This window comes from Macaca fascicularis, chromosome 4, assembly GCF_037993035.2.
Source record: "Macaca fascicularis isolate 582-1 chromosome 4, T2T-MFA8v1.1".
Classification (NCBI taxonomy): domain Eukaryota; kingdom Metazoa; phylum Chordata; class Mammalia; order Primates; family Cercopithecidae; genus Macaca; species Macaca fascicularis.
In genome coordinates, this window is record NC_088378.1 from 132,761,436 (window position 1) to 132,773,976 (window position 12,541).

General features: G+C 38.7%; 1 protein-coding gene across 1 annotated transcript in view; it reads right to left on the reverse strand.

Annotated features, from left to right (window-relative positions):
* The window catches only part of DNAH8 (dynein axonemal heavy chain 8), a 314,891-nt gene that overhangs the window by 175,697 nt on the left and 126,653 nt on the right, over nt 1-12,541 (reverse strand). Inside the window, exons 37-42 of the mRNA XM_065544087.2 lie at nt 11,323-11,486; nt 9,741-9,843; nt 8,605-8,709; nt 8,059-8,220; nt 3,967-4,191; nt 1,072-1,244 (exon numbers count right to left, since the gene is read on the reverse strand). Coding sequence (XP_065400159.1) covers nt 1,072-1,244; nt 3,967-4,191; nt 8,059-8,220; nt 8,605-8,709; nt 9,741-9,843; nt 11,323-11,486 — 932 coding nt within the window. The remainder of the gene's footprint in view (nt 1-1,071; nt 1,245-3,966; nt 4,192-8,058; nt 8,221-8,604; nt 8,710-9,740; nt 9,844-11,322; nt 11,487-12,541) is intronic.

The window sequence follows — 12,541 nt, forward strand, 5'->3', positions numbered from 1 at the left end:
AAATTAGCCAAGCGTGGTGGCATGCGCCTGCAGTCCCAGCTACTTGGTAGGTAGAGGCAGAGGTTGCAGTGAACAAAGATCACGCCACTGCACTCCAGCCTGGGCGACAGAGTGAGACTCTGTCTCGAAAAAAAAAAAAAAAAGAAAGAAAGAAAGAAACCAGGTAAGCACCACAGGCTGATGCAAGTCAGCTCCAGCACACCATTGTAAATAAATAGTTTCACTATGAAATAATTCACTCATTTAGAAAAGTGCAAAGAATACTAATATAATAAATCTCTTTGTATCCATGATCCAGTTTCTGTTGTATTTGTTTTGGATCTAAGTAAAACTTAGTAATCTTAGTAAAGCTTCATGAGACATGATGCTTAATATGTAAACACCAATAGAAGAGAAAACACTGACAAATTTATGTTTCTACGGCACTGGGCATATAAAAGGGATAGGTTCAATAAATCAAAAGGAGGCTGAAGATGTAATTTGATATAATTTCACCTGGAGGCAGCCCTACTTAAAGTAACAGCGGCACTAAATATTAAATAACCCAATTTAAGTCAATTCTAACAACATTTATTGAATGTTTTCTATGCACAGCATACTTAACTGGGTGTCGTGGGATAAAAAAGACCTAATAATGGCCCAGTGTCGTATAATGGAAAGAATTGTGATGGGATCTGCCATTGACTAATTATTCATATTGGCCATGAAAATGTACTTTAGGTATCAATTTCCACATCTGAAAATCCAAAGACTAAATTACATGATCTCCAAGGTACCTTCCTTCTTGGCAATTTTAACTTCTTTTGGGATTCTAGGAATATTTTTCCACTTGCAATCTAAAATTTACCATTAAATTACAGTCAACATTCAAGCTTGCTTTTATTCTTTTATCTTTTTCTACTTCATAAAAATTCAATGCACATGTATATTTAAGTGGTTATTTCATTGTTAGGCTGACTTTAATGAGCTAGCATATACCCAGTATGACAGAAATCTGTTTTTGTTAATATTTCAAATGCAACTTTAAATAATGTTGAGCACATTTTAAAATTACAAAATAAAATTTCCTACCTATCTGTTAATGGAGTGATAACAAGGCGATCAGTACATCCCAGAAATTCATTTTGGTAAATAAAATCAACATCTGTAATAGACACTACAGTTTGATCCAAATCTTCCTTAAAATAAAATCTACTCTGTTTTAACCATTCAAAATCAGTAGGTGATCTGATATGCATTTTTACCTTAAAAACATAAAATACAAAAAAAGTTACATACTGAATTGCAATATCATAAAACATAAGCATGTGAGCAGTTTTTTTTATTCACTCTTGGATGAACTGATTCTTATTCATTTAACAAATATTTATTGAGTTTCTTCCTGTGCTTGACACTGTGCTAGGTGAACAAAGATAGAGATCGTTCCAGGCTTCCAGAGCTTACAGAAAAGAGCAAAAGGCAAACAGTGAAACAAATCATTGCAATAAAGTACAAAGGGCACCACCACCGAAATTCAGGGCTCATGAATATATGGAGCAGGAGGACCTAACTACTCCAGGGTATCTGAGAGGGGCACTCAGAGGAAGAAAACATCTCAACTAAAACCCAGATAAATAGTAGGAATTAGCCAGGGCCACTGGGAGTGGGGAACGAAAGGGATAATGAAGGTGTGGGAAGAGTAAGTGCTATAGGCAAATGCCCACAAGATCTGACTGGCATCCTCAAGGAACTGAAAAAAGGTCAGTACAGCTGGGAGACATCCTGGGATCTAGAGAAAGCATGAGAGTTGAGGCTTCACAGGGCCATGGGAAGGGGTTTCAGAATTGTCCTCATGGCAGTCGGAAGTCACTAAAAGGTTAAGCAGGGAAACACATAGTTACATAAGCACATGTCTCCCTGCACCAGCACTATAGCCAAGCCACCCAATCCGCCTAGTCATCAGCATATACAGGTGAGGCAAGAGGTACTGGGCTCACGTGGCCATGGATGCAAGCTCTAGTACCTGGTCCATTCGAAGAGAAACCAGGTAAGCAACCTTAGGAACTCCATTCCATCACAACCACATTCTGAGAAGCTTCTTGACTTTCCAGTGAAACGTGAAACACCAGTCCTGCCCATTCAGAGGAATCAACACAGGAAGTGGTAAGTGGCCCCCTTCACTAAACCCAGTAGACCCACTTTCAGGTCATTCAGTTGACACTAAAAAATGGACTTGTGGCTATTTTCAACGCTCAAATCTCCATCCGACCAGGCCGCCACATGCCTTGCTATTTACAGTCCTGCTTTTCGTTATTGTTGTTTGCTGTTTGGTCATGATCTTGCTTCCTCCTTTAGTTAAGGACTGGCTTCCCACCTAAAGCACAGTTTGTATTCATCACCTTGAGTTACTTTCAGGTAACACAGTCTGGCCCCACCCCCAGGGAATGCTCTGTAACACAGGACTCAAGGCCATGGGGATGCTCTCGGCCAGCTACTTTCAACCATCTGTTAAGATGGTAAGGAGGAGGTGGAGAAGAAAAGAATAGTTGATATATTTATTGAGTTCTTGCTGTATATCAGGTTGTTCTAATAATTGTACATGGAAAAATAAAATGCATATATGTTGGCCATGAGATCTCATTTAGTTGGGATGCAAACAGTTCAATGGTGATTAAGATAAAAGAAAATGGTTTCATAGTTTTCCTTATGTACAGGTTTTTAAAAAAATCCCTTCTGGATGTAAAGTAAAGTTTGCTCAGCACTTAATTTTAAAAGAAATTTCTTTTACAGGACTTCAGTTTTAGGAGCCAGTGAGAGATGTATAGACAACATCCTCAAATGTATGCTGACAGCAGATACAATAATGAACTCCATACTAGTGCTTCTTGAGGTGGAAGTCAATTAAAGTCAAAGTATAATGGTAATTGCAATTAGTAAAAACTAGTCCGTGGAAGGTCAAAACAATATAAGTGTGCAGCTTTCTGATATTAGCTTAATCCAGAGATAAATCCTAGAGCAGTTTTTCCTCAAACTTCAATATGCATATGAATCTCCTAAGAATCTTGGTAAAATGCAGATTCTGATTCAGTAGGTCTTGGATGGGAGGAGGGAGGCTGGAGATTCTGCTCTTTTCACCAACTTCCAGGTGATACCAAAGCACTGGTCGGCATGTAATACTTTGAGAAGCAAGGATCTGGGTTGCAGGGGGATGGATGGATTGACTGGATGTCCTTCAAGTAATCTTCAATAAATATAACTTATCTGATCAGAACTTTTGACAAAAGTTCAAAACAGGTAGTCTGTGATCACATTCTCTAACACAGGACCCAACCTGTATGAATTATGTGTCTCTGATGAAGGACAGAGATACCTTTAAAATGTATCAAATCAAGTAGACTAAAGCAATAGGAGTTTAAATGGTAGGTAAGGATTATCAAACAGCGGCATTTCAAAATTACCTGGGGCTCCTACCCTGTAATAGAAAATCCTTCCTTTAGGAGAAGTTGGTCTTGGTCAAGGCCACTGGTTAGAGTCCCATTTCTAAAGGAATTCAAACACTTACCCTTCTTAGTCCCACCCTACAGAACTTTGCCCAAATCAAGCCCATGATCACCATCAACTGGACGAACAGCCGTGAGAGTGCTCTGAAGCCTGATTCCGTTCCATCTGTGCTCCTTTTCCAATCGACCCAGCATAGCTTATGACCTAAATTATATCGTGTTCCTGGTTATTTGGTTTAATGGAAAATTAGTTGGTTCATATCACATCAGATGGTTCCAGACTTTCAGAGTGCCAAATGAATGTATAACATGGTTGTGTAAACCATCCAATACAAATATACAATATTGTGGACATGATATTGATGGACACAGTTACGAAAAAGGACCAAGTAAATGGAAAGTTCATGTAAGTTAGGCAACATATACAATTCTTAACTGTTCATTATTAATTAGTACACCAAATTAAGAAAAAAAAAAGATGCCTTACCAAGTCATCAAATATATCTCTCTGATGCACATGGATGGTAATTAGAGTTTCGAACTTCACTCTATCAAACTTGCTTAGATCATGTGTTGTCTGACTAATGAGAGTATTTAGAATATCTAAAAATTTCTGATTGGTCACTTGCATGATTTTCCTGTCATCTTTTGCATTATGTAAAGCCTCTTCTGAATCATGTGTCCACAACATCTGAATTCCCAGAAGTCCAACCTACAGATCCAGCAGAAAAATATTGAAATTTACCAAATATTTAAAGCACATCTGCAATACAATTTGGTGGTCGCTTATTCACATTTTAAACTAAAAATCACATTGACTTGCATTTCTTCACTCCCAAAGGAGGGAAACAGTTAAAGTTTTAACCGTTAATATTTAATTATTTCATAGTAGATGGATTAATGATCATTAAAATACTGGCTACCATTTGTTGAACTAATGTGTGTTATAGAAGATGGTTAGGAAACTTTTCTACAGAGGGCCTGAGACTATTGGATATTTCCATGCAATGATTTTTCTTTCTCAAGAAAAGCAAAGGAACTCTTTATTGTTGCTTGTTCTTGAGCAGGGCTTCCCAAAGTTCTCTTTGCTCTTCTAAAAACAATACGCTGCCTATCTCCTTTCTTGATTACTCCCTCTCTCTGATATCCATGTTTTTATCTAAGTCAACTTTTCTGTCTCTACACTTATCTATAGAAGAGAGAGGGAGACAGAAAATGAGAAGAGGAGAAGCTTGTATTCTTTGTATCCTGATGAAGGCATAAAGAAATTGTGAGAGGGTGTCACCTTAGCCTACAATTTCTGCCCCAGAAAAGGTAATAAAAGTGGTCTGAGAATGCCCACCCTCGCCCCTTCACTGAAATGGCTGTCCCTTCGGGAGCTCTCATTCATCCAGAGTCGAATGACAGATCCAACGTCATTTGGACCAAAAAAGAGGACTGAAAGCAGGGCGAGCAGTATATGGATATTGCTTGGCATGGGCTCAACAGTGAGAAAAGAAAGAATAAAACCCTCTTTCTGTCGCTGCCTTATCAGGGACTTTGATACTTTTCCTGCTAGAGCAGTGGCCAATCCTGGGGGCTGCAGCTAAATATAAATGAAAGCACGTGGCTGAAGTGAGCAATGGGATCTGGAGAAAATAACCAGTGTCAGGAAGCCCCCCAAAAGCAAGCAGATTCTGGCCCTGTCAGCAGCAGATGATGGTCCAAGGGAGGAAATACAAAGAGAAAAACTACAAAAGCACAGCAGTGTAAGGCTGCCTGACTTAAAGACGAATAGACCAGCAGACCCCAAAACCCACCGCATAATGGTGTCTATCCAACGGCAAGTCTTTATAATCATTATCTTGAGTCACCAAGAAGAACTTAAAATTATGTTTTTATACTCGGTCTAAAAAGGCATGCGACTTAGTGGTGAAAACCAGAGGACATTTCATTAAAAAACAAAACAGCACAGCAAAGTAAGAATGTTCATTCTCATCAATATTATTCGATGCCTATAATAAGCACATTAAACAATATGAGAAGGCACCACATGTTCTCACGCACAAACGGAAGCTAAAATAAAGCTGACCTCAGAGAAGTAAAAGCAGATTGGAGGACACTAGAGGCTGGGAAGGGTAAGGAGAAGAGGAGGATAGGGATAGATTTGCTAAAGGACATAAAATTATAGCTAGGTAAGAGGACTAAGTGTTAGTGATCTATACCAGTGGTCCCCAGCCTTTTTGGCACCAGGGACCGGTTTCAAGGAAGGCAATTTTTCCATGGACGGGGGTCGCAGGATGGTTTAGATTCACATAAGGAGCGCACAACCTCGATCCCTCGAATGCACAATTCAGTTCACAATAGGGTTCGCCCTCCTATGAGAATCTCATGCCGCCGCTGATCTGACAGGAGGTAGAGCTCAGGCAGTAATGCTCACTTGCCCGCCGCTCACCTCCTGCTGTGCAACCCAGTTTCTAATAGCCCATGAACCCCTACCGGTGTGTGGTCAGGCCGGGTCGGGTCGGGCGGGGGCAGGATAGGGACCCTTGTTCTATACCACTGTAGGATAACTACAGTTAAGAATAACATATAGTTTCAAATAGCTAGAAGGAGGATATTGAATGTTCCCAACACAAAGAAATAAGTGTTTGAGATGATGGATATGCTAATTACTCTCATCTGATCATAAGACATATTATATGTATCAAAACATCACTATGTGCCCTGTAAATATGTACAATTGTTATATGTCAATTTTTAAAAAAAAAGAAGAAAGGGAAAAAGAGCAATAAATACATAAATAAGGTATTGGAAGGGAATACACTAAAATATTAATAGCCATAATTTCCAGGTGGTAGAAATATGGGAAATTCTTATTTCCACTTTCATTTTATTTGTACTTTAAGTTTCGGGATACACGTGTGGAACATGCAGATTTGTTACACAGGTAAACGTGTGCCGTGGTGGTTTGCTGCACCTATCAACCCATCACCTATGTATCCCACTTTTATATTTTTTGCATTTTTCCAAATTTTTGCAGCAAGGATCCATTGCATTCAAATCTTTAAAACATGTTTTAAAAGAATATATATATGTACACACACACACATACACTGGAGAAAACCCTGAAACTAATCATCTTTCCTACTACACCCTGTCCAACTTCACCACTGTTCTGAACTTGCTCTCAACTCTCTACGTAATGCTAAATCCTCAGTCTAATTTAGGCTGAGCCCCTCCTTCAGGATATACACGGGCTGGAGAAGGAGAATATGTAGATTTAGTTTCAGGAACTCTTTGCTCAATTCAACAAAGTATTTTATAAAGCTTGATCACAAAGGTAATAATGCTAATAAGAATACTAAAGTTTCCCAAGGTGTTATACAATATAAAAATCACAGTATTATTCTCTCCGATAAAGGCTGATTCTATATCTGTTCTTCTGTGGTTTGAACAAATAATACATCATTTCAGTTGTCTTCATTTTGTGTGCACTAATTCAGGATTTGGAGCTCAGGCTGGGAGGAGTAGTTGGAGAATAAATATCATTTGGGCGAAAACTGCCTACAGTTTCCTTGGATATCTCTTGCCTTTTATCCCACACTCTCTCTGGCCAGATCACAAATTATCACTTTTCATTTCTCTCGAGTGAAAGTGTAATGAAACCGCTGGCACCTGCTCCAACCCTGGCCTCTTTGAGGTCTTCACTTTCTAAAACACCAGTTGCATGAAAAAGCCTCTCGACAAATTATGTCCATTTTTAATCGCTTGAAGGGAAAATTAAAGACAAGATGGATTTCATGTCAAGAAAAGGTATGTTCATTCCCTTTACATACATCCATATCTATATCTGTATCATATCTCTGAATTGGTGTATATATATATATATACACACACACACACATGCACATACACACAGATGGTCCCTAACTTTCAATGGTACAACCTAACAATTTTTTTACTTTACGGTAGTGCAAAAGCAACATGCATTTAGTAGAAACTGTACTTTGAGTGAGCACCCATACAACCATTCTGTTTTTCACTTTCAGTGCAGTAGTCAATAAATTATATGAGATAGTCAACACTTTATTATAAAATAGGCTTGGTGTTAAATGATTTTGCCTAACTGTAGGCTAATGTAAGTGTTCTGAGCATCTTTAAGATACACTAGACTAAGCTTATGATTTGGTAGGTTAGATGTATTAAATGCATTTCTGGTGAATGATATTTTCAACTATGATGAGTTTGTTGGGCGATAACCCCATCATAAGTCGAGGAGTTTCTGTATACAAATACACATACACATACACACACACACACACACTTACATATGTATCTATTAGACTCAATGTATGTATCCTTAATTATGGGAAAATAGTGGCATACCCTCTTCTGGGAGATGGGATGAGTTGGTCTAGAATGGTGTAGGTTGACAAGCAGGTGGTTGGGAGCTGAGGCTAAAATGAGCGTGAGTAGGCCACTCTAACCTAGTTCAAAGCTACAGTTGCCTCACACCATCAGGCCAACCACCTCCTAAGCATCCTTCCCCTTTATTTCCATTTCTTTTCACCATTACTTAAGCATTGTATATTCTCACCTGTGCTGGAAAGTGGCTGAGGAATGGTAAGAGTTGAAATCCTGAATCACTGATTTGATAGAAAGCGGATCTAATTATATTATGTAATGATGACATCTGCATTTTTAACAAATCCAGAAGCCAAATCTCCACAGGACCTTTGGCCATAACAGAATTATCCAACTAAAACAAAATTACAAGGATATTATAAATTGATAATAATTTGGCATTTTTACAGATGTTCCACGCACACTCAATAAATCATAGTACCCTATGCCAAGCAAACAGTTTCATATTTTATGCAAAACATTTGAAATATGGGTAAAATCATCTAATACTATAGCTGGAAGGAACTACAGGGATCATCTAGTCCAAAACTTTCACTCCATAAATTACAAAATGAGTCTCAGAGAAGTTAAAGGATTTATCTAAACTAGTTTTTAACAAAGCCCAGGGCTGTAGAACGAGAACTCCCTCTCCCGTTTTTTTCCGTAAGAGACCTGCACTCTCCTCAACGTAAGTTTTTAAAGAAATTCTAATAACAAAATTTAAAGCAAGGTAAATTACAACGATTTTTTCTCCTTCTCTTGATATGACAGCCATGATGCGATCATAGTCTTTTGCATGAAATGTCACCTCATTGATGTTGTCAGATACTGCAGGGAGATGCGGCTGTAAGACAGGAAAACATCACACACGAGGCTGAACACAAAAGTCGCTAAGATGTTTTTAAAAGCCTTAATATTTTGTGTCTTTTTAAAAGGTTATTTACTTTTGTCTCAAAAAACATAGAGAGACTCTGCTTTGACCCTTGACTGGCTTGGAGGCCTACTTTTTAAAATCAAGCCCTACAGAATGTTTTCTCCAGGTCCTGCAAACGGCCCCCTCTCATGCTATGCAGATTAGACTAAGGACTGTCACCTGCCACCAGATGGAGACTGGACCATACCGCCGCCCCCCTCCTCCCCACCCAGATACAGCTCAGTCCTGCCCTCTCTCCTAGCTCTACCTCCACCTTTCACAGAGCCTTTCCATTCTCTTTTCTCATTGTTACAAGTCCCTGGAAACCAACAAGGAACATTAGCCGTTTCCCAGATCTCCAAACCAGAACTGGCCCTGGGATAGGCCCTTCCGTGCCTCCCACTCTCAGTTTGCTATGGTTTTTCTTTTCCTCTTCCAAAGTATTGCTCTGGGAAATGGCTAAAAGCATTGGAGAAGTATTCAGAAAGGAAAAAAAAGGACGAATCCAAAATATAACCCCTATTTGGTCTAAGAATATTTAGAATAAAATACTCATAATGATAAATTCCATTTAATAAACACATACTGTGTGCTAGAGATTTTGCTATGCATGATCTCATATAATCCTCATGACGGTCCTGTGAGGTGAGAACCATTAATATCCTGATTTTACAGATGTGGATTGGAGGCATGGGGAAATTAGGAAGCCTGCCAAGGTCACACAGCTAGGAATGGCATAGTCAGTGCATAGTCGCTCAACACTGCTGGACTGCATCAGGATGACAGGCTCCAAATACACAGAAAATATGACATTTTATGATCAATGTAATTTGTAATACTGTTCTTTAATGCCTGCATTTTAAGATTTTTCATTTAAGATTTCATTTAAGATTCTTCACTTTTATTCTTGATTGTGTATGTTGTGGAAAAAGCAATTGAGATCATGGATTCTTAGATTATACCTGTATGGTGTGGGAATCACTGGCTTGTCCAAGAATTTCCAGGAGAACTGGATCAGATACAAAGAAGAATCTTGGAAATAGTAATCGTTTCTTCTCCAAATACCTTCCAATAAAGTCGATAGTATGTTACCAAGTGGTTTTTTTTCCCCTAAATTGTTATTTTTTTAGTCAAGACATAATCACTAACATCTTTGCTAAGATAATAGCAAACACCTAGAGTCATTTATTGCTTACCCCTGCAACGTTTGGTGAAAACCAAAGTCCATGCTCCACCATGGATGACACTTGGGAAAACAAGAGATTCAGTTCAAGGCTGCCCCATCATCCGCTGTCCTCTCCCTTCTCATCAGATTCCCTCCTCTGACCTTTTTTTTTTTTTTTTGAGACAGAGTCTCGCTCTGTCGCCCAGGCTGGAGTGCAGTGGCCCGATCTCAGCTCACTGCAAGCTCCGCCTCCCGCGTTTACGCCATTCTCCTGCCTCAGCCTCCTGAGTAGCTGGGACTACAGGCGCCCGCCACCTCGCCCGGCTAGTCTTTTTTGTATTTTTTTTTTTAGTAGAGACGAGGTTTCACCATGTTAACCAGGATGGTCTCAATCTTCTGACCTCTTGATCCACCCGTCTCGGCCTTCCAAAGTGCTGACAGGTTTGAGCCACCGCGCCCGGCCCTCCTCTGACCTTTCTAAGACTGTTGGAAACCTCATGGCTTAAACCCAAGGGGAGAACAAACCTTATCTCCAAACCAACACATTCTGAGAGTGAAAAGGAAGACAACTAACCATTACGCCAGGACAGAGGCATAAACTTGGACAAACCAGGATGTATCATCACCCTATTTCAAATAGAGATTGAAAATGAACTGGCTTAAAAAAATTATCCTGACATCTATCCTCTTGTGACAGTAAAAATAAAATAAAATAAAAATGATCTGTGAATTTGTCTGGTGAATTGTTCTCTTAGTGCATATTTCTATTCTACGCCTGCAGTGGCTTGAATGTTAGCCCTCAAAAAGACATGTCCACGTCCTATTCCCTGAAATCCATGAGGGTGACCTTATTTGGAAAAAGGGCTTTTGCAGAGGGAATGAAGATAAGGATCTTGAAGAGCCCTGAATCCAATGACAAATGTCGTCATAAGAGACATATAGGAAGAGGAGGAGAAGGCCAAGTGAAGACAGAGGCAGAGATTGGAATTACCAAGGCACAAGCCAAAAAACTCCTACAGCCACCAGAAGCCAAAAGAGGCAAGGGAAGATCCTCTCTTAGAGTCTTCAGAGGGAGCCAACACCTTGATTTCAGACTTCTTGTTTCTACAACTATGAGAGAATGAATTTCTGTTGCTTTCAGCCAACCATCTGTGGAAATTTGTTACAGCAGCCCAAGGAAACAAATACAATGCCTTAACCACCCCCATGGGAGTCAAAGGTGCCTTCCTCACAGAAAAGTTCAATCTACGTGAAATTTTAAGTTCCTATCCTCGCTTTAACCGTCACTACCAAACCAGAAATGTAGTCAATACCAGTAAGTTTGGGATAAAACACTGTCACATACAAAATGATACATGATTTAAAAATTAAACTCTTACCCTGTGAGTGACTTCTGACATACTTCCAACTGCTCATGTAAATGAGGTAAAAGTTGTCCCATGGTTTCATCTCCAACACAGCAATTAATCACGTTGGGATTCTCATGAGCTCGCTGCATTATTTTTATCCAAGACTTGTCAATATTCTGAAAACGTTTTGCTTCCTGAAAACGAATCCATAGCCAGTAAAGATTAGCATTTGGATAATTGAGAAACAGCTAAGTCTTCACCTTGGAATTTTCTATAGTTCTTCAAACCAGCCTCTATTAGTCTCAGGCTGCATAATTTAAACAGACAATTTTTTTTTTCATTTGAATTAATTCTGAGCGACACAAACCCGAAGTTATAAAACTGCATATTAAAATGCTACTTTATCACAATGAGGCTTATTGCTTATTTGTTTCATTGCATTTAATATGTTTTTCAAAGTACCACATGATTAATTTGCAGAGCTATCAACTTAAAGTTCCAATCTAGTGTTTCAGCACCCCAGGTGTTTTGGTTTGATGAGCAAACTGAAGAAGCATGAAAATAATTTGATCTCAGGATCCTTGGAATAACTGCAGCTCAATAGTACCCCAGGGCAGGGGAAAAAAAAGAAAAAAGACAGTAAAGCCACAAAACAAAGTTTCATTTCCATTTTCGCAAGTGAAAATTTTCTGTTTACTATGAATGATATTAAGCTTTGCACTCAGTTGCAAAAATGCCTCTAGAAATTGGCATAATCTTTCCTCTTTTAAAAATAGAGTCTTCTGATTAAAAACAAAAATGATATATTTCAGTTTAATGTTTTGAAAATGTGCTATAGTACAAAGGAAATCAGTCATTAAAAAAAAGAAAAAAAAAAAACTCTTTTATCCTTGATTTTTAACCTATATAGACCCTGTTTGTAAATATGGAAGTTTAGGAAGAGCAGGCTTAGTTTTCTAAGAGCAAAGTTACCTTCATCAACTAAACCTATCAGTTATTATAGTTATTGGCATTTATTTAAAAGGCCCCAATAGAGCTGTTCTAAAGGTTTTGTTACAGCCTCCCAAGGCTGTTTTCTTGCTCCACAGTATGTTTCTGATCTGTTAGTAGTAGACTTACTAAGAATTAACAAAAGTTAATCTGTGCTTACAGAACATAGATTAATTTTAATACTACTCTCAGAGGAATATTATGAGGTTAACTCTTAGAAAAGATGAACTACTATAATAGTACCGCATTTGAATGTACC